This window comes from Mastigoproctus giganteus, chromosome 10 (assembly GCF_048544385.1).
Source record: "Mastigoproctus giganteus isolate SK-2022 chromosome 10, ASM4854438v1, whole genome shotgun sequence".
Classification (NCBI taxonomy): Eukaryota; Metazoa; Arthropoda; class Arachnida; order Uropygi; family Thelyphonidae; genus Mastigoproctus; species Mastigoproctus giganteus.
In genome coordinates this window covers 171,441,198-171,467,379 of record NC_143584.1, presented here as the reverse complement: position 1 = coordinate 171,467,379, position 26,182 = coordinate 171,441,198, and the positions used below count along the sequence as shown (strand labels likewise).

General features: G+C 36.9%; 1 protein-coding gene across 1 annotated transcript in view; it reads right to left on the bottom strand.

Moving 5' to 3' along the window:
- The window catches only part of LOC150079481 (D-3-phosphoglycerate dehydrogenase), a 120,835-nt gene that overhangs the window by 9,433 nt on the left and 85,220 nt on the right, over positions 1-26,182 (bottom strand). Inside the window, exon 9 of the mRNA XM_090383731.1 lies at positions 9,980-10,107. Within this exon, the coding sequence (XP_090239857.1) occupies positions 9,980-10,107 (128 nt within the window). The remainder of the gene's footprint in view (positions 1-9,979; positions 10,108-26,182) is intronic.

Below are 26,182 nucleotides of genomic sequence, written 5' to 3'. Positions count from 1 at the left end.
GGACAGGGAGGTGATTATCCTGTTGTACAAGGCAATGGTCAGGCCACACCTAGAGTACTGTGTACAGGTCTGGAGGCCTCATTTTAGGAAGAATGAGGAGTTGCTAGAACGAGTAAAAAGAAGGGCAACAAGATTGGTGAGGGGAACAAAGGGTGGTGCTCTTACCGAGAAAGGGTTAAGTTCTGCAAATTGCAGTGCCTGGAGAGTAAGCACCTGCAAAGTGATCTGATTGAGGTTTATAAGGCCTTTAATGGGTTGAGCAAGCTGAATGCTGATGGGGTTCTTCCTCTTGTTCAGATTAAGAACCTGAGAGGGCACAGATTCAAATTGAGGAAAGACAGTTGTAGAATGGATGTGCTGAAGTTTGCCTTTAGCCAGTGGGTGGTTGATTGGTGGAACAGACTTCCATCTTTTGTTGTGGAAGTTGATAGCCTAAATAAATTTATGGCTAGGCTGAACAGCCATTTGGAATAAATGGAGGGGTGAAATGGGAGGGTTTTGTGTTTTTTTTGGCCACATAAGCTTGCTTTCTTGCATCGCATGTCTCTACTAATGCTAATATCTTTTAGGTGCATCAGGCATCTCTCATATTGTGCAGTTATACTTCACAACTGGGTTGTCATTATTGCAATACCAGGATACCTGCCCACCCACCGAGTAGAAGCCGACTAGCTTTGAAATGATGCAGTCTGGGTGGTGGTATCCGCCGAGAACAAGTAACAATAGTCTTCTGCAATGGTGAAGTGTTACTTATTCAAGGTAGTGCAATATCATGGCAGCTCATGAAGGTATTCACAATATGAAATATACTTAAATGATACCAATTATGTACTACACTGGTGTGCTAAATTTAAGGACCAGTCAGGTCTGGATGGAACAAAAGGAAGAGGTGGTCCTCAGTAGGAGATATGGCCACCCCTAATATCAATGCAGGCTTTGCACCGCCTATCCATACTTAGAACAATGTTGTTGATAAGTTCTTGCAGTAACATCGTCCATTCCTCTGTCAGCACCATCTTCAGCTGGTGAACATTTTTTGGTGGGTGTGGACGTGCCACTAGGCATCTCCCCAAGAATGTCCCATATGCATTCAATGGGATTTAGACTGGTGGAACGGGCAGGCCAATCCATACGAACAATGCCCTCACTTTCCAAAAGCATATAAAGAGCTGCAGTGCGATGGGGGTGGGACGTTATCATCCATAAAGACACCTCAGAGCAGACGCACATGGAGAAGGATTACCTCAGTACAGTAGCATGCACCAGTTACAGTACCGCCTTCCAGTATCTGGAGTTGTGTACATCCATCCAAGATAGCGCCTCCCCAGACAAGAACACCTCGACTGCCATATCGATCCCTTTCAGTGACGTTTGCAGGGTGATACTGTTTGCCAACCTCTTGCCAGATTAGCTGACGTCCAGAATTGCTGCTGAGACTGAATCTACTCTCATCAGTAAAGAGTACCTTAAGTAAAGATTTTGTGGTTGTAACCTTTAGAAATAGTGTTGGTCCTTAAGTTTTGCACACCAGTGTATTTTAGTAGATTGCCACATATTAAAATAATGCAACAGCACTAATTTATAGTAGTAGTAGTGGCATGTGATGCAAGAAAGCAAGTGAATGAGCTTATGCAGCATCAGCCAAAAAAAAAAAAGTCACACCATTCCCTCCAAATGCCTGTCCAGTTCCTCCTTAAATTTATTCAACCTATTAACTTCCACAACAACAGATGGAAGTTTGTTCCAGCAATTAACCACCCACTGGCTAAAGGCAAATTTCCGCACATCTATTCTACATCTGTCTTTTCTTAATTTGAATTTATGCCCCCTTAGGTTCGTAATCTGAACAAGTGGAAGGATCCCATCAGAATTCAGCGTGCTCAACCCATTCAAGGCCTTATACACCTCAATCAGATCACCGTGCAGGTGCCTAGTCTCCAGCCACTGCAATTTGCAGAACATAAGCCTCTCTTGGTAAGAGGATCCCTTCATTCGCCTCGCCAATCTTGTTGCCCTTCTCTGTACACGCTCAGGCAAATCGACATCCTTCCTAAAATCAGGCCTCCAGACCTGTACGCAGTACTCAAGGCGTGACCTGACCATTGCCTTATACAGAGGGACAATCACCTCCTTTTCCCTGCTAGCAAAATTCCTATATATCATTGACAAAACCCCATGACCTGCCCTGGCAGCCTGTCTGCATTGCTCAGAAAACTTCATATCTGCCTGCCCAATTACTCCCAGGTCTTTTTCATTTTCTACCACCTTAAGTGTAGTACCGCACAGTTGGTACTTTTGTTTCGGGTTACTTCTACCCATAGGCAGTACTTTGCATTTGTCAAGGTTAAACTTCTGTTGCCACTTCTTAGCCCATCTGCCCAAATTATCTAGATCCTGTTGCAGTAGCACACTGCCATTACTGGTCATTAACAACCCTGCCAACCTTTGTATCATCTGCAAACTTTGCACTAAGCCTGATATACCTTCATCAATATCATTGATAAATATACAAAACAACAGTGGACTCAACATCGGACCCTGTGGGACTCCACTAATAACATGAGTCCACGAAGAGCAGCACCCATTGATTACCACCCTCTGTCTTCTCCCACTTAACCATCCTTTTATCCATTGTAGCAACTTACCCTTAATATCATTCTACTCCAATTTGTACAATAGTCTTCCATGCGCAACAGTGTCAAAAGCTTTCCTGAAATCCAAATATATATATCAAAATTATTTTTTGCATCCAGTTCCTTTGTAAAGACATCATAATAACCAATCAAATTTGTCAGACAAGACTTTCCCTTAACAAACCCATGCTATGTCTGAATTATTGCTGCAGTCTTCTCTAGATGATCCTGCAATGCATCTTTAACCAGTGACTCCATTTATTTTACCCGGAACAGAAGTTAAACTAACTGGTCTGTAATTACTCTTGTCACCCTTCGATCCCCTTTGCGAATTGGGGATACATTTGCACATCTCCAGTCCGTGGGAACCTCCCTTGAGTCCAAGGATGCTCTCATAATTATGGCTAAGGGTTTGCTTAGTTGCTTTGCCGCCTCCTTTAATATAACTGGATAGATCCCCTCCACCCCAGGTGCTTTTCTTATGTTTAACTTCGACAATTTCTCCTCCACTTTGCTCTCAGTTATTACAAAATCATTAAGTACCCTGCTACAATTTGATAACCTTCTGCCATTTTCAAACCTTAATAATTCCTCATGTGTGAATGTAGATGCAAAATACTCATTCAGTTTGTTTGCTATCTGAGCAGGATCATCAACAGTCGAACCATCGATGTCAAAGTGGACCAATCAGATTCATCCCTTTCCTTTTAGAATTTATATAAGTAAAGAAATCCTTGCTGCTTTCCTTAGCATCTTTTGCCAAGGATTTCTCGTAATCTGCCTTCGCCAGCCGAACCTCCCTTGTGACCTGATTACAGATTAACTTATATCTGATAATTTATATGCATCCCATGCATTTTTCTTCTCTGTTACGAGTCTCATTAGTTCATTTGATAACCATTTAGGCCTAAACCTTTAACAATATTTCTTAATTAGGTATGAAAAACTTTTAGTAGCATCCACGATTAATTCCTTGAATGCCTCCCACTTAGAATTTATTGTTGGTAACATCGTCAATTGATTCCACTGTACAGAATTTAAAAACTGAGACCACTGTACTCACCTTTACAGAAACAAAAACCCTTTCCTTTACCCCTGATGGTAATTAAATCTTTAAGTAAATCCCACATCAGTACACTAATCACTGCCACCTAGTGGTTCCTTTATCTGCAAATTTTTAATACACGAATGATCACTGCTGATAACCAGATCAAGAGTATTACTCTCTCTGGTTGCCTCTCGAACATGCTGCTGCAGAAAACAATCATCCAATAAATCCACAAAAGTCTGAATTTTACATCAGTAAAATTGCTTGCAACATGAGGCTTTAACCCTAAAAGATTTTCAGTTAAAAAACTTACTTTTGATATAATAATACAGGGGTGGGCACGCATGAGGTCAATGAGAGCTGCATTCCGGTTTTTCATATATTATAAAGAGCCACACCGTAGTTACATAGTATTAAATACACAAATTCAAATTTAATTTAATTGATATGATTACATATTCTACATAATGTCTTAAGTGCTATGTAAAGTATACATATATAAGAAAATATAATTAAGAGAAAGAAAATAAAATAATTATTTCAAAATTTTAATAATAAAAATAAAATATAATAAAAATGCATTAATTAAAAGTATAACATTTAACGAAGACCTCTGGTCAAATTTTTGAAATTTGGCGTTGTTGTTATTTAGGAGCATTAGCAACTAAGGCCATATTACTCCAGGGATATGCGGTTGTCATTCCCTGACCTTTCCACATCCTCCGTATTTGGTGGTGGCAGGCTCAAGCCCCGGTCTAATCAAGAAGCATGTACAGTAATACCCCGAAGTTACGCGATAGGTGGGTCCGACGAAAATCGCGTAAATCGAATTCGCGTAAGTCGGGGTACAACTTTGCATATAAATACATATAAATTTTGCTTAATTGGGACCAAGGACTAACAAAAACACTAGTTTAGAAGAAAAATATTAATAAAATGGCAGTTCTTTATACATATTAATACAAAATATGTATTAAAAAACAAATGACTTACGTTAAAAAGTTATTTCGATGTCGATGGCTTCATAAAATCTAACAAATTCGTGTGACGACACAGCGCGTTCTTTTTTTCACGCATAATTTCTTCGTAGCAAGCTAATAATTTTTTTATTCCTTGCTTTGTAGCTATAACGCGTTCTTCGTTGGAGTCTATGTTTTCTAAAATTTTTAAGCCCTTTACAATTGAGCCCTTTTCAATTTTCAACCTGTCAAGTTTGCAATTGTCATGTGCTTTTCGCCGTTGCTTCGTTTAGGCCTGTAGCACGTGCAATATCACATGGTCTTTCATTTTGCTCAAAGCGTTTCACAATTTCATATTTTTTCTCTATCGACAGAGGCGGACTGGCCATAAGCCTTACCGGGGAAACCCCGGTGGGCCAGTGTGATTTTGGCCATAAACCATAGTATGAGGCCACTATAAATTTTCCCGGGTAAGAATTTTTGATCCAGTCCGCCTCTGTTTATCGATAATTGCTTTTCTTTTTCTCTCTGAATCTGCAGTGTCTTCACCAGGACGCTTCCTTTTCACACTTTTAATTAAGTATTTTACTCATTTTTAGGGAATAAAGCACAATTACAAAACGAGGAGGCACGCTTGATACGCATAAACAAAGCTGCGCGCATGTAGCAACTGAATAAACAACACCATAAAGGCAGAGATACACTATTAACACCTCACATTTCTAGGGGTTACTACCATAAAACAATAAAAATCCAGTTGCGTTTCTGCTAGTGAAATCTGTTATAAACTGGTAGTAAACTCGATCTAATTGCATTTGCGATTATACCGATTGCTGGAATTGTGTTGGTTTTTATGTTATTATGGTGAAATGTGTTTCCCCTTCACTGATATAAAAAACATAAAAGCAGCAAAGTTGAATTTTGTTCATCTTTCGCTCTCATTCTCCGCCGTCGCACCGTATATCGATAACATACGAAAAACGACCTTGAAGATAGTGGGCGGCAGCATTGCCAAACGAAAAAAATCAAGAACCGCGTAACTCCGAGTTCGCGTAAGTCGGGGTAGCGTAAGTCGGGGTATTACTGTACTACGAACTGCTGCTCCTGCCCACCTGGCTACGGAGGCACCGACATTTTGCGTAAAATTTGTTAAAGCCGTTCGCAGCAATTCAGTGAGATGATGATTGGTCAACTGTGAACGATATTTCGACTTCACGAACTTCATTGTGGAGTACATAGATTCACAGCAATATGTTGTACCAAAAATTGAAATTAGACGGCAAGCAGTTTCTTTAAATGTGGATATTTTGATTCTGGCACAAGTATCCAAATTTCAATTATAGAAGTAGATTTGTAATGCATTTGCAATGCCTGATCCTCTTTCATCTCTAATAACTCCAATTCCCCAGCCATTTTTCAACAAGTATTAGTTCAGAAATTGGAAATCCATCTTCAATAATATCACAAATAAATGGGTTCACAAAATATGCAAATGTAGATTTCAAATCTTGAAACCTATGGTTTGAAATCTGCTTGCAATTCTTCCAATTTTTCTTTGTATTCGTCTAACTTTTCTTCTTTGATATTAATTATATTTGCTTTTACTCGTGGAAAATTATTAAATATTTTGTTCTTAAGATCGTACACAAAAAGCCGAAGTTTAGCTTCAAAACTAAATACAGTTTGTGACAAATCAATAATAATAATTTTTTCGTTTCCTTGTAAAGCCAAATTAAGTGTTTGCAAATGTTCTATAATGTCTGTAAGGAACATTAAGTCAGAAAGCCAAGTTTCATTTTCTAATTTTGGGTATTTTTTTCTTTTTTTGTAAATGTTATGATAGGATTTAGGAGTTCCACAAAACAGCCCAAAACATTGCAAGTTGACAGCCATCTTACAACACACCATAGGGATAAATCACTGGGCAATTCATCTGTTTCGTCATTCACTCACATCTCTTCTAAAAAGTTCTTAAATTGACGATGTGTTTTGGCATTTGTTCTAATTAAATTCACAATTTGCAAAACAATCTTCCATACATTTCCGTATTTGAAGTATTTCGCTATGAGATGCTCATGGTGAATTATGCAGTGAAGAGGTAAGAAACGTGGAATTTTAGGATCGTTGTTTAAAAGACCAATGAGACCTTGGTTTTTCCCTATCATTGCAGGCGCTCTGTCAGTCGCAACACTTACAAGTTTATTACGAGGCAATTCAAACCTGTTCATTACTTCAAGCGCATTTCTAACATCTATACCACGAGTTGTTTCGATAAGAGCTACTAGGTCTAACATTTAGTCTGCAGATACATAGCGGACAAAAACGGCCAATTGTGGAACATCCTGAATGTCTGTAGACTCGTCGAGAGCTAAACTAAATGCTGTACAATTTTTCAGATCACACAAACTATTTTCAACATTTTTACTAATTGCACCAATACGACGCTCAGTTGTACAGCGTGACATAAGAATCTGTGCGATCAATTTATGCAGTTTTGTATTATCTGGATACAAAACTTTAACCACTTCTTCCAAGTTTCTTTCAATAAATTCTCCTTCTCCATGTGGACATTTGGCACGAGCAATATTCCAAGCTATCAAAAAACTAGCTTTGTTTGCTCTGTCATCTTCGCGACTAAAAGAAGACAAGAGTCCTTGTTGCTTATGAAGACCAGATTGCAAGGACTTAAGTTTCTCTGTTCGCAATTTTGAATTGAGTGGATATTGAGTTGAAAAGTGGGGATGACTCACTTCGTAATGTCGACGTAAATTACTTACTTTGTAGTTTGCAATTGTAACTTTACAAATAAGACAAAGACTTTCCATTATTGTCAATAAAAGCAAAATTTACTACCCATTCTTCTTGAAAGAATATTTTCTTGTTCGTATTTTCGTTTTTTGATATTTTCTGAGGTAATGTTATCAAAAAATTTAAATAAATTTAATTCCAAAGTTTGAAATTGAAACTCTTATGGGAGGTTTGGTCACATTTTCTACCCGCTCCCGGTGTAGTGTTGCACAAGTCTGCTGATGGCACCAGCAGTGTAAATGTGCACAGATTTATTTATAATCAAAATAAAAATAGCAAAATATCTAGACATAAAAAAAAAAAATAAATAAATAAACACAACATAAAATCCGTATAACAAAATATTAGTTACTTAGTTAATTTAACAAGATTCAGTGAAAAAGGTTCTGAAATAAAAAAAAAAAAAGGATTTAAATTTTCAATGGGAGCCGCACTTAACTCAACAAAGAGCCGCATTTGCCCACCGTTGTAATAATACTATTTATGTATCATCTAATTCACTATTATCAATTTCTGCATCTGAATTCCAGAGAAATTTTTTTTAAATTTCAGATTTTGTTAACCAAAATTGGACAACTAAAGTCAATAGGTGCAACCCATTCTGATTTTCAAAGCTATTTTCATGCTAACATGTATTTATAAACTGACTAACATTGGTGTATTCTGGTCGGAATGCACTGGAACAACGTTTCGATACTTCTTTCTAAATGTCATAATAGAAAATCATTAAATTTATACACCTAATATTATGAAACAATGGCATAATCAAAGGGGAAGCAGAAATATCTATTTTACCCATTGCTACTAAAAATATATATTAATAGTAATCTTTAAAATTAATAGATTTCTTTAAAAATTTATTTAAAAACAAAAATAAAAATTTTTCAATGAAACTTGAACGTCTCTTACTAAAGTACATGTTAGATAAAGAGATCCAACAAATGAGATATACTGATGTGTACAAACGCCGCATTTTGATTTGTCATGAGCTGAATGCTAGAACTGGTTGTTCTATGAACTGCAAGTCTGAAATCTCATTCAGCTACTGGACAGTCGATGTGGCGTTATCATATAGTCTTCTGGAGAAAAGAGCGTTCCAGTACTATTTTTTTTTAGCAATACGCCTCGAGTCAATTAGTTGGAAATTGTAGATAATAGATGATAGCAAATACTAGAAAAAGTTAAGACAATTCATGCATTAATGGACACACTGTTTGAAGTTACCTTCAAAACAGACCTACACATGTACCCACCAGAGCTTACATGTGAAAAATATATATCTACAGACTTATTCCTGAATGGATTAAAAATATTGGATAAAAGGAAAAGTCACTGTCATTACATTAGAAATTGTTATTATTTGGTTTTTAGGAGCATTAGCAACTAAGGCCATATTGCTCCGGGGATATGCGGTGGTCATTCCCTGACCTTTCCGCATCCTCCGTATTTGGTGGTTACGGGCTCTAACCCCGGTCTAATCAAGAAGCGTGTGCTACGCACTGCTGCTCCTGCCCACGGAGGCGCCTACATACATTAGAAATGAAGACAAAAGTGATAACATGTAGTGAGTGGAGTGTTGAAATCTGAAAGTGGACCTTACTTGCATGACTGTGCAAACAATTCTAAAAAAAAAAAACCGAATCAATGCTGAAATTAAAAGTGCAACCATTACAATCAACAGTTATAAGGAAATGTGCAGGACTTGTAATGGAAACTATTGAATTTTTGGATTCAATACTAAAACAAAAACAGTATGCATTTAAACATGCCACCATTTGGGGCTGACATTGAGTGTTTTTGAAACAGTATGGATAAAGATTCAAGGATGAAAGTTTCGATGCAGGTAAGGAGTTATGCATTTCTAAGCTAAGTATGGCTTGCATAACATCAGTGCAAGGCAAAGCTGCTAGGGCTGATAACAAGCAGCTGTAGGTTTTCTAAAGAGACTCAGAAATCGTTGAAGAGGGAAGCTGTCATTCCAGGCAAGATGCCTTCAAGAGCCTACATCAGCCAGGAAGAAAAATTCATGCCTAGTTTCAGACCAGGAAAGAAGAGACTAACCTTTTCCTTGGTTCAAATGTTACAAGTGATTTCAAACTGAAGCCCTTGCTTGTTTATCACACTGAAAACCTTAAGAGTAAAATCAATCTAAGAGCTGGAATAACTGGGCCCTTTCTGAGTGGATTGCAGACTTATTTTTTCCAGATGAAGTTATTTCCAGCAGAACAACCTGCCATTTAAAGCAGTAATTGCTTGACAATGCCCTAGATTTCCATACCTTACTGATAACCCAACACCAGCCCATAAACCAAGGAACAATTGCTTCTTTTAAGACATTAATTGTGAAGAGCCTTTTCCCAGGCTATCCAAAGCAAGGCTTAAATTGTGTATTTAAAAATACCTTAATAGGCTGTTTGCTGAATAATAACAATTTTTTAATCCTTAAAGTAATTTACCAATTGTTAAGAAAATAATCTTCAATAAAAATTTATAAAAATTGATTTATTAATTAAAACAGTATAAAAGTTTACTTTAATATCTGCTTCCTTTGCTAGAAGAGGGGCATTAATGAAGTTAGCACCATTCTGTAACTTCCGTTTCAATATTCCTACTACAGCAGCTATACTGAGAAAATCTGCTTTCTTTTCTAGTTCTGAACCTGGATGGAGAAAAAAAAAAAATCTAATTATCAAAGATTATTATATGAAAACTACATATTAAGATTATATCTAGTAATATCTATTAAATACAGTTGCCAAATTTGTAAAAAGAAAAAAAAAAGTGTTTATTCAGTTCATTCAGTGCTAATCCCTTACTTTTGCCATATTTTAATATTAGGAAGTTATTATATAATTTTCCAAATTTTAGGACATTAGGATCAAAATGGTAAGCTTTTTACTGTTATGGATAAAAATTGAAAAGCAAATATATACCCTTGTCCACAACTAGTACTGGTAATGGAATGACTTCTAATGGTAAATGGTTTTGATGAACTACGAGGTGTGATCATTTAATTCGCAGACTGGTGCAAGATTTTATATTTAAATTTTCCATAACTGCCACTAGAGGTGCTCTCTCCCTGATCACTACTGAGCAGATTATGTGCATGCCAGTACTTGTCAAGTTAGTGTTGTGTGAAGAGCTTTTTTTAGTGCATGTCACTGATGATCATTTTGAAGCAAATATAGAGTCAGACATACAGACTGAACAGCGACATGCGATTCGTTACTGTGTCAGATAGGGCTCAAATGAATCGTAAACAGTTAAAGAGATGAATGAAGTGTATGGTACTGACTGTCTTAGGATGGCCATGTTTAAATGGTACAAGCGATTCAGTGGCCGTGAGTCTGTTGTAGATGACCCCAAGACCTGGTCAGCCTTCTTCCTCAACAACTCCTGAGCAAATTGCAGAGACCCAGGAAATGTTGGATGAAGACAGGAGAACTGCACTTTGTGAATTAGCTGTTAGAATGTCCATTTCGTACGGTAGTGCTCACAGTATTGTGAAAGATCACCTAAAAATGTCTCAAATCTGTGCTCGCTGGATTCCATACAATTTTTACTCCAGAACAAAAACAGCAAAGAGAAGACTTGTGAAAAGAAATAAGAAATGCTTGATAGTTCGAAACACTAGGTCAAAACTTCTTAAATCAAATACAGCCACTCCCCAGCTCTACTTACGGAAATTCAACTTTACGTAAGTTTTTTCCAGCCAATGCAAACTTTAAAAAAATCGTGAAAACTTATTTTGCATCCCGTAAGAATAAATGGAGGAATTGTGAAAATATTGTAATGTGAACCCAATAACACCTTGTTTTTTTTTGGAAATTCATTCCAAGACCTCGGAATTTGAAATTTTTGCTATATAACTAAACTATTTATCTCTCTAAAAGGTAATTTTTATAATGGAAATTGCACTGCACTTTCATCATTATCATATGTTCCGTTATAAGGATCAATTTTGAACACCTTTGTGATATTTTTCTAAAACACATTTCTGGAGGTCACTGCCATAAAAGAAAAACAATTTGCACTTTCCAGTTTATTGGGCTTTTCTATTAGCCCACACCAAAATATTATATTATAATATTTCACCACACCAAAATATTATAAACGGGTAGTAAACTCGATCTTATTGCATCTGCGATAATACCCGATAACTGGAATTCTGTGGGTTTTTGCGGTATTATGGCGAAATGAGTTTCCCTTCAATGAAATCCTCAATCACATAAAAAACAAATTTTCAGAATTTTCTCTTCATTCCTATTTACTTATTACAATGGTGAAGGGAAAGGGACCAACAGAAAATGCAAGTGCTGGCAGTGCTAGGAAACTAAACAAAACAAAATTGATTTAGAAAGGAAGATGATTAATTAAGAATTACAAAGCAGGATAAAGTTTGCCATCTATTGCACACAATTAGGTCTCGCTGCTTCAACAGTGAATACTATTTTAAGGGACAGTGTGCATATAAAAGAACATGTTAACGGATCAACACATTTATGATCAACAGTGATCACAAAACAGCATTCAAGGTGCTATTAATAATATGGATGGAAAATCAATGCCAATGAGTCCAATGACCATTCAAGCAAAAGCAAGAATTTATGAAAATAGTAAGGATAAGTATGCGAACCCCAAGCCAAGTTCATGGCAAGCAACGGGTGGTTTAATAGGTTCAAATGTCGTGCTGGTTTCCAAAACATTAAAGTATGCGGTGAAGTCACCAGTGCAGATTCTGCAGAGAAATTGTGATGTGGTGGGGGGGATTCTAAAATTCCACAGCTCAACTTCTGCAGCAGCGTGCTTATCAGCTGGAGAGTTAATTCTGGCAATGATGCTCGAAATGTAAAACTTGCTGACGTTATGCCTGTCTCCTCTCTTTTTGTAATTTTATAATTTTGAAATTTTTGTAATTTCTTACACTTTTGTAATTTTTCCTACGCATGTGATAAAAAAAATTGAACAAATAATTCTATTTACATGTTTGAACATTTCTTTTTTGCTTCAATCAAATTTGCGAGTGCTGCATAAGCATTTAGGGAAATTCCAACTTACTTAGAGTTCCACGAAATGCAACCCTTACATAAGTCGCGGGGTGGCTGTAGTGACTTGTGATGAAACTTTTATTTTTCACTATGATCCAGAGTCAAAACAACAGTCGAGTAAGTGGAAGCATTCTGATTCACCGAGACTTAAGAAATTTCAAGCTTCTCATTCGACTGAAAAACAAATGGTGCTTGTGTTTTTTTGACATAAAATGCATTCTTGTTACACATTTTGTGCCTCGTGGAACAACTATGAATAAGGAAGCGTTCTCTGAGTCAAATTTCACCACACCATTCATGAGAAACATCAAGAACTTTCCAGTATGAAGTGGTTTCTCCATCAAGAAAATTCCCACACAGCTAATATTGTGCAGTCAGTGATCACTGCCATAGGTGCCTAGGTTCTTCCACATCTCCTTTATTCACCAGACTTAGTCCCATGTGATTTCTTCCCATTTCCACATCTGAAGCAAGCTCTTAAAGGCAAGTGTTTCACATCCGACAACAATGCTCACAGAGCCACAACAGAAGCACTTTGCAGTCTTTTCAAAAATGGTTTGCAAGAAGCATTTAATGCATAGATACAACAGTGGTGAAAGTGTGTAAAGTTCAAGGGAGAGTATTTCAAGAAGGAGAAATGCACAGAAGATACGAATGATTACAATTAAGATAACCTCTTGCACCAGTCCATGAATTAAATGATCACCCCCTCATAGAAAATTTTTGATGACCTGAAAAGTGAGAAAAGCCTAAGCAGGAATCATTCAGTGCTAGTAAGAAAATAGTTTGAGTCAAGGCTGAACTGATTTACATACCATTTAAAACATAGGGTAAGACTACAAATTTTGATTCTGAAGCTGCAAGGAAACATTCTGAAACCTTGAAAGAAATTTTGAGGAGAGTTAGTAGTAGAAGAGACATGTGATGCAAGAAAGCAAACTTATGTAGCATCAGCCAAACACACACACACACACACACACACACACACACACACACACTTCACACATCCATTCCCTCTAAAAGTTGGTCCAGTTCCTCCTTGAATTTATTTAAGCTATCAACTTCCACAACAGATGGATGTTTATTCCAGCAATCAACTACCTGCTGGCTAAAGACAAATTTCAGGGCATCTATTCTATAACTGTCTTTCCTCAATTTGAATTTATGCCCCCTCAGGTTCGTAATCTGAGCAAGAGGAAGAATCCCATCAGAATTGAGCCTGCTCAACCCATTCAAGCCCTTATACACCTCAATCAGATCACCTCAAACAACACTTATATAAATGAGATTGCCTTATTCTCATGAAAATTATTATTAAAATTTCCAATACTAGAGAAAGGAAATCAATTACCGGTTTTAAAGCTAAGAACCAAATTATTCTTTTGCTTGGGGACAATGCACCTGGTGATTTCAAATTGAAACATTTTGTGTACTAATCAGAAAATTCTTGAACTCTAAAAGGACTGCCATATACATAATAGAAAGCTTATGTCCTCTGCATGACCTATGTTTCCTGTTATATGGCAATCCAATAAAAAAGGCTGGGTGAATTAGTAACTTTTCTTGACTGATTGCCATTTTTTTTTTTTTTTTGGTTTTTTTTTTTGATTTCAGTTAATAAATATTTAAACAACAATACCCTGTTGCTTAAATGTTTAGAATAAGGCTCTGTTGACTTTATACAATGATTCACATCTGTATTAGCTTTCACCAGCAAGACTAAGACTATTTTTCCCTACTCCACCCAATACCCTTGTTTGCAATCAATAGATCAAAACATTATTTCTAACTCCAAGTTATAATCTGTCTACTATCTAAGAAAAATATATTCGAAATGTATATGCAATCAGCTGAAAGTGAACCTTCCCTTAAATTTGGAGGACTTACAATATATGTAAAGCCACAGGCAACATTTATGAGACATAGGACAAAATTTTCTCTAACTGCATGAATGATGCTTAGAAAAAGTTGTGGCCAGTGTGTAAGTGATTTTAAAGGCTTTGAAGACTACCTCAGGGGATCCATGATAAATTTGTTGAACTGAACAAGCAGTTGTGTTTTGAAGATTTGAAGGGCAACAATGTTCAGGAGTTTTCAGACTCTCATAATGAGGAAATGGACTCTGAAGGTTTCATGCAACTGGAAAAACATAGAATGTCTAAAGATGACCAAAATCACTTCGCCCAAATCCATATCAGTCAGTTAACTGAATGCTTAAAAAATCTGGCTGTTAAGGCTGGGTGATAAATGCGATTCAGATAGAGCAAAAAAGGTCAAAGGTGATCAGAATTTGAGAATTATTAGAGGCCATATGAGTTCTAAAGATGGATGAGGAAAGTCCATCACGAATTATATTAATCTCCAAATTTCCACTAATTATTATATATGATGCAGAATAATCCTGCTAGTCATGAGGCCAATATTCATTAATAATGTACAAGTTAATTTTGCTGTACTAAATGGAATGTAATGTTTTAAAATATACTTTGCTTGCTGTAGAACATGCGAGGCATTCGCCAATTCTGTGCACCAATTATAATGAATAATCCACATATACTAACTTCCATTGTCTTTACCAGTACTGTAGTTCAGTTTGCATTTCAAAGTGACCATGCCCACATGACATACTACAAATGCAATGTTACCAGAGCTCGTGTTCATGAAGACAACTGATCACAGTAGAGCAAGGAGGGATGGGGGGGGAAGAGAACTTGCAAAATATAAAAAAAAAAAAAAATTAACTTATTTCTTTGTGGCTTTTATTTATTTGTGATGCTGTGTGCTTATTTTTTCTATTTGCACATCACACATCAGTTTTGTTATTCATATGCACAAACAAAGAGAAGGCATGAACACCACAAAAAGCAGATTTGCTTTTATTTAGTACAAATAAATAAAAATACAGGGGGGGGGAATCACATCAATATACAAGAATGAAGCTTGCTGTGATTTCACATTCCAAACACATAGTAAGAGTGAGAATGTCTTATTTTTATTCAAAATTTTAAAATTTGCACCAAAAGTAATATTAATGATTGCTAGCTGTGAAGCAATTCCAGCTGCAAAGAAGTTTTCTTGTGAGCTTTCTGGGATGCATCCACTGCAGCAATGACATCGACTGTTAGTGGGAAAATGGATGCCAGCCAGGTTTTTTTTTTTTTTTTTCAAATTTACTAATTTGAAAAAAAATTAGTAAATTAAATAGGTGAAAGTCTGATGGTGCTAGATCTGAGAGTACAGAGTATGGTCCAAGATTTCAGTCACACTTATGCAGTGCAGCCATGGCAATGACAGACTTGTGATCCAATGTGTTGTCCTGGTTGAACAAGGCTCATTTTCCTAGGCATTTGTCTTTAATATTTTCACACAAATGTCACACAAGGTCTGCATAATATTCCCTTATGCCTTACTAAAGGTAAGCTTTCACTAGCAATGTTCCAACATTCCAAAAAATCAATGCAGCTGAAGAAACTGACTTGGCTTTCTTAGGAGGGGAAGAAGAGCTGTGTTTCCACAGTCTGTACTTCTATTTTGTCTCTGGGATTCATCCACTGCAGCAATGACATCAACTGTTGGTGGGAAAATGGATGTCATTTTGAAATTTGCTTGAAAATGATGCAAACGTTCACTTGATTTGACAACTCTAGTGTGTTTTTGATCTACTGCCAACAACTTTGGGACCCATCATGCTGACACCTTTTTTTCATAGCAAGAACTTCTGTTATTATGTGGTACACACATTCAGATGAGATGCCCAAGAAACTGGCAATGTACTACAGTAGAACCCTGTTAATCTGGACTTGACAGGACTGCACTCTGTCCAGATTAGTGAAAGTCCGGATTAACCAGAAGCTATCTTTAACGTACAGTCAGTCCTCTTATAACACGTGTTTACACTACACGAATTCGATCATACACGATTTATAAATAAGGGAATGATATCGTATATAACACGAACCAAATTCACTTATGCACGATTCGCCTTTGTGTTTACAAGAAATGGCAGTCGAACGTGGAATCACCCCAACTGAATGCAACACGATAGGAATGAAGAGAAGATTCTAAAAATGTATTTATGTTTTTTTTATATCGGTGAAGGGGAAACACATTTCACCCTAACAATGTAAAAACCCATACAATTCCAGCTATCGGTATTATCGCAAATGCAATTAGATCAAGTTTACTACCAGTTTCCACTAGCAGAAATGCAACTGGAAATTGTTTTTGTTTTATGGTAGTAACGTGCTTTAGTAAAATGTGAGGTGTTAATAGTGTGTCTCTGCCTTTACGGTGTTGTTTATTCAGTTGCTACACGCACGCAGCTTTGTTTATGTGTATCAAGCGTGCCTCCTCATTTTGTAATTGTGCTTTATTCCCTAAAAATGAGTAAAATATTTAAAAGGAAGCGTCTTGGTGAAGACACTATAGATTGAGAGAGAAAAAGAAAAGCAATATCGATAAACAGAGGCAGACTGGGTCAAAAATTTTTACCCTGGAAAATTTGTAGTGGCCTCATACTAGCGTTTATGGCCAAAATCACACCGGCCTCCAGCCCACCGGGGTTTTCCCGGTAAGGCTTATGGCCAGTCCGCCTCTGTCAATAGAGAAAAAAAATATGAAATTGTGAAACGCTTTGAGTGAAATGAAAGACCATGTGATGTTGCACGTGCTACAAGCCTAAATGAGGCAATGCCAAGAATTAGAAAGAATGAAGAGAAAATAAAAATAACTTTCATTGCAGGAACAACTCAAAGTGTAATTAAAATCCATTAGATTAAGACACAAAGAATTGGAAGAGATGGAACGGCTGTCATCTGTTTGGATAGAAAATCAAACAAAATACAAGTCTGCTTACGATAGAAGCAAAAACATTAGCAATATTTTATTACGTAATAGTCATAATAAAATACTTAGGTATTTTATTACGATTATTTATTGTGTTTGGTAATGTTTTGGTTAAAAATGTGTGTTGAATCTTGGGTGGTCAGCACCTAACCCTATTTTTCCCATAGGGCCTGTTGTTTATATTGCACAATTTTGCATTGCACGAGGGTTTCTAGGAATACAACTATCGTGCCATACGAGGACTGACTGTACCAGTTTTTATTTAAAGTTACTAAATAACAATAACTAAATTGTTTTTTTATATTAAATTAATAAACAAAATACTTTAAAGTAAAAATTATAAAAAGCAAAATAATATGGTAAGTAAACAAAATAACAAAATACTCTACAAAGACATTCATTATAGTACAAAAATACTGTAATGAATGCATAATTGATCCCCCTCCCCATCACTGATCACGTGCTATGGTGCACCATCACATTAGCTCTTATCCAGTGCAGCAGGCCGTTACCGCATGGACTAGTTGTAGTCCCTTTATCCCTGCTCTTGTTTACATGAAGAGCAGGAATAAAGATGTCGCTAATATAAATTTAGCTAGGAGAGCTCATTCTTGTAAATATAATATACAATTTTCAGAAACCACTCATAAGTCAGTTATTTTTATAATTCCTTCCATATATATATATATATATATATATATATATATATTTTTTTTTTTTGATTGTTAGAATTTTTCCTCTGACGGAAAACCCAGTCCAGATTAACTGAAAGCCTGGATCATCGGGGTTCAGATTAATGGGGTTCTACTGCATAACTTGCCGATCACTCATCAGAGATCATGCACACTGTCAACAACTTTGAAGTGATGAATGTTGCAAGATTTCCAGGCTCTTCTTCCTGCACATGAATTCTGTCACTCACTTCTTAACCATGGGAATAGGAAGGGGCATCCTCCCCCAATGTTGTAACAATATCCTCATGAGTTGCCATTAGTCCCTTTAGTTTTAAATATTGGATGACTGAATGGTGACTGATTTTGTCAATCTTAACTCATTCACACAACTTTGTTGATTTCGGGACCTGTAATTAAAAAAAGATGACTGAAACTGCATGAAACTTAGTGGGTTATTATTTAAAGCCTTATTTAAACATATTGCATACAGAAATTTTTAAGACTGTAACACTGCCCTTTCGTGCTCAGACCACAAACTTTTCAAATGCCCCTAATGCAATCATTTTACTGTAATTTAAAACAGTCACCATTTCCCCCCCCCATACTTATATTTGTTGTCTTTTCCCCCTTCTACAATTCACTATGCAAAAAGGTGAATTTTAGAAAGCTTATCACCAGGAATTGAATTTGATATTAATCAGATTTAAAAAATTTAATTAATTTTTAATTATGACATTACATAATCAAATGGCTACTACTTGCCCTCTTAGGAGAGTTTTGAAAGTTTTCTTCAATGTTGTAGCATGGCAGATATACACTGCTCAACAAAGTTAAGAGAACACATTGAAAACGTGGTGTAACTTGTGCAGCTTGAGATGAAGCAGGTCAAAATTTGGTATGGTGATGTATCATAAAATAATGATAAATGAGGATACAGCGAGAAACTTCAGACAGGTATAATGAACATTTATAGGGTTGTATAAGAATAACCAAAAATTTCACATTACAGAAGTCGATACACAATGCTCGAAAATGTGGTCACATGATACTGGTACAGCATACAATCCCCTCCAACAGCTAAACAAGCCTGAGCAGCAAACTATGCTTGATATAAGGTTGTCTACAAGATTCTGTAACAACAAATCCCATTCTTCCACCAGTACAGACCTTAGCTCACCAACTGACAAAGGAGTTGGCTATCAGTATGCAATGTGCAAGGACATCCCACACATTTGATCAGATTAAAGTCTAGTGATTGTGCTGGTCACGGCAGTCGTTGGATATCTTCAGTTTCAAGATATTCCTCCACCACTATGTGCAATGGAGTTGTCGTACACAAAAAAAAAAAAAAAAAGTCTGGGCCAACCACACTCCAAAAAAAAAAAAAATCACACATAGGGTTTGAGGATCTGTTCTCGGTACCTCTGCACAGTTACGGTACCCCTATCAAAAACATGAAGGGGGTGCAGCCATTGATCATTATCCCCCCCCACACACACACGAGAACACTGCCCCCACCATGTGTCCCTTTCTCTGATGTTGGAGGGATGGTACTACATTCCTCATCTCCAGATGAAATGACATCTAGAATCTGTTTGTAGGCTAAAACAGGACTCCGAGAACATAACTGTACCCCATTTGTCAGGGCTCTTAAGTCACATGGTCATGGCACCAGTTTTGATGAGCTCTGCAGGGTTTGGAGTTAATGGGATATACACCACTGGCTTCCTTGCATAGAGTCCACTTGAATTGAGCCTTCTTAACACAGTCTGTTGGAAATGTTCACCTGTGGTAGCAGCAGAAGCAAACTCAGACAGTTGATGACAGGACATCATAGGGTTTCATCTTGCTGTTAGAGCCAAATAGCAGTCTGTTCTGGTTGACATAACCCTTGGCCAACTCTTCTTGTAATGGTTCCTGTCTCCTGAAACTGCTTCTATAGTGCCAAGAAGACATTGTATGACACATTAAGCCAACGTGCTACCTCCGCCTGCAGCACACCAAGAAACAGGAATGAAGTGATGTGGTCACAACCCGTGTTTTTATAGGCATGAATAATCTATATAATGTGCAGCTCTGTAAGGTGGTAGATCAATTTCTATGGGATACTCTGAATTTGCATGCCAGGATACCTATTATATCCAATATTTGCCTTCGGCAACACTGTTCGCAATAAAATATTTGTGAAAAACATGTTATACACACTTCTTTTTCGAGAAGTGTGTATAATATCATGCTACTGTGAATATTCACATGTAACATAAGATAAAATTAAAGGTCCACTGCAGAACAATACTAATGATTTTGTTTATTATATACAATACTTTGTATATAATAAACAAAATTAAAATTCTCTAACCTCCACATATTTTAAATCATCATCAGTTTTAAATCCACTGCAGAAAGATGGCCTCTACAGCAACTTTCCAGTTTCTTCTGTTTTGGGCAATGGCCATCCATTTACTACCCACAAACTTTTGAATTTCATCTATCCATCTCCATTGTTGTCTTCCAGGTTTTCTTTTAGCTCCTCTTGGGTACCATTCTGTTATTTTCTTAGTCCATCTGTCATCATGTCTTCGAGCTATGTGTCCTGCCCAAGTCCATTTCAGTTCTTTAGTTTTGATAATAACGTCCTTTATTTGTGTTTGCTACCTAATCCACGTGTTTCTCTTCTCTAACAGCCCAATTTCTAATATAAATTTGTTCCATTCTTTGCTGCATAGTTTTCAGCTTCTCTACCATTCTTCTGGTGAGTGACCAAGATTCGCTTCCATAAGTCAAGGTGGAACACATTGGTTCATTATTTTAAATTTCAGACAAATTGGGATATTGCTCCTCAGTACGTGACTATATTTCCTGAATACATCCATCTGAAAATTTATCCTTTTCTTGACTTCTAGCCATTTATTATTACAGCTAATGACTTGTCCCAGATAAGTATATGAGTCCACCTTTTCAATTACTGTTCCTTCAATGATTATATCCCTTTCTGTGGCATACTTGTTCATCATATGTTGAAGTTTGTAGATGATACAAAGGTTGGCAGAGTTGTTAATGACAGTAATGGCAGTGCGATACTGCAACAGGATCTAAAAAAACTTGGGCAGATGGACTGAGAAGTGGCAATCTATGTTTAACATTGACAAATGCAAAGTACTGCATACGAGTAGAAATAACCCCAGAGAAACGTACCAACTGTGCGGTACTACACTTAGGGTGGTAGAAAATGAAAGACCTGGAAGTAATTGTGCAGTCAGATATGAAGTTTTCTGAGCAATGTAAATAGGCTGCCAGAGCAGGTCATGGGGAATTGTCAATGATATACAGGAATTTTGCTAGTAGGGAAAAGGATGTTATTATCTCCTTGTATAAGGCAATGATCAGGCCACACCTTGAGTACTACATACAGGTCTGGAGGCCTCATTTTAGGAAGAGTGTGGAATTGCTTTAGCATGTACAGAGAAGAGCAACAAGATTGGTGAGGGGAACAAAGGGGTCCTCTTATCAAGAAAGGCTTAAGTTCTGCAAATTGCAGCGCTGGACACTACACACCTGTGAGGTGATCCGATTGAGGTGTACAAGGCCTTGAATGGATTGACCAGGCTCAATTATGATGGGATTCTTCCTCTTGCTCAGATTACGAACCTGGGGAGGCATAAATTCAAATTGAGGAAAGACAGTTATAGAACTGTCTATTATAGTTATAACTGTCTTATTCTATAATTATAACTGTCTATAATTATAGACAGTTATAATTATAGAATAAGATGTGAGGAAATTTGCCTTTAGCCAGTGGGTAATTCATTGCTGGAACAAAACTTCCATCTATTGTTGTGGAAGTTGATAGCTTCCACAAATAAATTCAAGGAGGAACTGGACAAACTTTTAGAGGGACTGGATGTGTCAAATGGCTTTTTTGGGGGGGGGGGGGGCTGATGCTACATAAGCTCTATGCTTGCATCACATGCCTCATTACTATTACTATGTGGCATACTTGTTCATCATGTTTTAGCCATATTCATCTTTAGTCCAAAGTCCTTACTAACTCTGTATAGTTGATTAAGATTTTCCTCTAATTCTTTGGGATCATGGCTTATGATCACAATATCATCTGCAAATCGTAAATGGTTTAGATACTCTCCATTCACAATGACTCCTTTCTGTGACCAGGCCAATCTTCTGAAAGCTTCCTCAAGGGCAGCAGTAAACAACTTCGGAGATGTGTCTCCTTGTCTAACTCCTTTCTCGATTTTAAATTTGCTAATTTCTTCATCTAGTCTAATAAAGGAGTAGCGTTCTCATATATTTTCTTCAAAATCATATTGTATGGGGTATCTATGCCTTGTCTTTCCATTGCCTGAAACATTGCCATATTCTGTATGGAATAAAATGCCTTTTCAAAATCCAAAAATGCCAATCATAATGGTATTTTATATTCATTTGCTTTCTCCATTAGCTGCGATATTACATGAAGGTGATCCATAGTTGAGAATTCTCTCCTAAAGCCAGTTTGCTTGTTCGGTTGACTCTCATCAAATATTCTTTCTAATCTGTTAGGTTAGTAATGACCCTTGTGAACAACTTATGACCCTTGGAAACAGATGTGGGACAAAAAAAACTAATTGGTCTATAAATTTCCAATTTATCTCCTTTCTTATGCAGCAAAATTATGATTGCATTATTCCATTCCTTAGGCATCATGCCTTTCCTATTATATTTTGTGAAGAGTCTTGCCAATTTCTGTGTTATGTCTCTTCTTCCCAATTTTAACAACTCTACAGTAACTTCATCTTCGCCCGGAGCTTTCTAATTCTCATTTTCTTCAATGAATGTTCTACCTCATCAGGAAGGATATCGGGTATGTCATGTGTTGCTAATTTGTGATATATCATCCCCGCTGCTGGCATCATTCCCTCACTCCTTATATAATTCTTTATAGTAGTCTTCTACTATTTGAATTATTTATAAGTACACTATCACAATTCTTCAGTTTCAATTTGATTTTTTTTTACAGTTTTTCATTTTAAAAAAGATACAGATACTCTTATAAAAATTCTCAAAGCCTTCTTTGTTTTTAAAGTAGCTCATACAGTTGGATAGACTGCCAGCCCCTGGCCTATGTAAGCTACAATCAGATAAATTTGTAACAAGTATCAGTTGGATGATTGTTTTCTACATCAGCATGTTCGGGAGGCAATTAGAGGGAGTAATACTCTTGATTTGATTATCAGTAGTGATTCTTCATGCATTAAGAATCTGCAGATAGAGGAACCACTAGGTGGCAGTGATCGCAGTGTGCTGAAGTGGTATTTACTCAGAGGTAAACTACCATCAAGGATAAAGGGAAGGGTTATTGCTTTCGTAAAGGCAACTACGATGGTCTTAGACAGTATTTAAATTCTATATAGTGAGACCAACTGATGATGTTACCAACAGCAAATTCAAAATGGGAAGCATTCAAAGAACTTATCTTGGAAGCTACTAGGCTTTACATACCAACTAAGAAATACTGTCCAAGATTTAGGCCTAAATGGATGTCAGATGAACTAATTAGACATGTGGTAGACAAAAAAAAAAATGCATGGGATACATATAAACTAACAAGTGACACAGAAGCCTATGATAGATATAAACTGGTCTGTAACTAAGTTACAAAGGAGGTTAGGCAGGTGAAGGCAGATTACGAGAAATCTTTGGCAAGGGATGCAAAGAAAAATAGCAAAGAGTTCTTTACTTATGTAAACTCTAGAAGAAAGGGGATGAATCAGATTGGTCCACTTGATATCGATGGTTCAACTGTTGATGATCCTGCTCAGGTAGCTAACAAACTAAATGAATATTTTGTATCGACATTCACACATGAGGAGTTATTCGGCGAGGGGAATGCCAGAGATGTATTCAACTCTGGCAGTAAGCTAGATAATCTTGTAATAACTGAGAGTAAAGTGGAGGAGAAATTGAAGATAAACACAAGAAAGGCACCTGTGGTGGATGGGATCTATCCAGTTATATTAAAGGAGGCAGCAAAGGAAGTAAGCAAACCCTTAGCCATAATTATGAGAGCTTCCTTGGACTCAGGGGAGGTACCCATAGACTGGAGATGTGCAAATGTGACCCCAATTCACAAAGTAGGATCAAAAGCTGACACAAGTAATTATAGACCTGTGAGTTTAACTTCTGTTCCAGGAAAATTAATGGAGGCACTGGTTAAAGAAGCACTGCAGGATCATCTAGACAAGACTTCAGTTATAGCTCAGACACAGCATGGTTTTGTTAAGGGAAAGTCTTGCCTGACCAATTTGACTGGATACTATGATCCAGTCACAAAGGAATTGGATGCAGGGAATAACTTTGATATTATATCATTGGATCTTTGAAAGCTTTTTGATACTGTTACACATGGAAGACTGCTGCACAAATTGGAGCAGTGTGGCACTGGAGGCAAATTGCTGCTATGGATAAAGGGGTGGTTGAGGGGGAGAAGACAGAGTGGTAATCAATGGACACTGCTTATCATGGACTAATGTTATTAGTGGAGTCCCTCAGGGTTCAGTTGGGTCCATTATTGTTTCCTGTATTTATAAATAATATTGATGGTATATCAAGCTTAATGTAGAAGTCTGCAGACAATACAAAAGTTGCCAGGGTTGTCAAGGACACTACTGATGCCATGCTGCTGCAACAGGATCTGGAAAGGGTGAGCAGATGGGCTGAGAGGTGGCAAATGAAGTTTAACATTGATAAAAGTAAATACAGTAAACCCCCGCTATTTGCTGGGGTTACGTTCCTGAGAAATGCCGCGAATACAGAGTTATGGCTCCCATAGTAATATAGGGGTTCCGTTCCAAAGTATGAAATATATAAGAAAAACTAGTCTAAAATTTTGTCTATGTATGTATTATATGTACATAGACAATACATAGTGAAATGCAAGCATAAGGCACTGAAATGAAAATAAGAAACAATTTAATATTAAATGTAATATTTATTAGAAATTTCAAACAAATCTTTCAAACCAGTGCCTTTGCTAGCTAAAAAAAAACAAAAAAAAAACAAAAAAAAAAAAACTTATCCCGCCAGTGCTATCACCAGTTTCGCTAAAGTGTTGATAAAGTTTTGCCTTTTTACGAGTGAACTTAACGGAATTTTATTTTGAGTTCGGTCTTCTTTCCACAGATTTAAAGCTTTTTCCATTTTTTCTAATTTAACATCACGAGTGACAGAATTTTGAAGCAATTAGCGCGTTTTCACAGCCACTACAGCAGATTTTTTCTTCCGATTTCTTGATTGATCGTACCGTTGACTCATTGATTTTATAATGTTTTGCCACTGAGGAGACACTTTCACCATTAGAAATTTTTTCTAATAACTCAATCAATTTTATTCGCTAATGTCGTCACCTTCTTTGATCTTTTCACATTTCCCTTGTTATTCGTAGCCATATTTTTTTACGGGTTAGAAAGAACTTGTCCAGAATAAAGTCACTTTGTTCCGTTAACACACTCTAAAGTCTGTTTTACACTGCAAAACGGTAGATTTATCACTTTTGTAAGCATATCAATTTATAAATTGATAAATTTATAAGCATATAAATTAAAAGCAAACAACGAAACCTTCCATGACAAGCGCATAACATATACTGAACAAGGGTTAGTGAGAAACATCCACGCGCGCGATTTTGTCATCCTCCCCCACCCACTGAGCGCTGTTTTGACCGGGAATGATAATTTTAGCCACGCCCATGTTTTTTTTATGGCGGAAAATGTTCACAGCGCTTTAAAATTCACATTTTTTCATTTTATATTAAATCAGCGACCGTGAATAGCGGGGGTTTACTGTACTACATATGGGAAACAGCAACCCCAGAGTAACATATCAACTCTGTGGTACTACACTGACAGTGGTAGAGAATGAAAAGGACCTGGGGATAATTGTGCAGGCAGATATGAAGTTCTCTGAGCAGTGTAGATGGGTTGCAAGAGTAGCTCATAGTGTCTTATCAATGATATACAGGAATTTTTCTAGCAGGGATAAGGAGGTGATTATTCCCTTGTATAAGGCAATGGCCAAGCTACACCTTGAGTACTGTATACGGGTCTGGAGGCCTCATTTCAAGAAGGATGTAGAGCTGCTGGAACGAGTACAGAGAAGGGCAACAAGATTA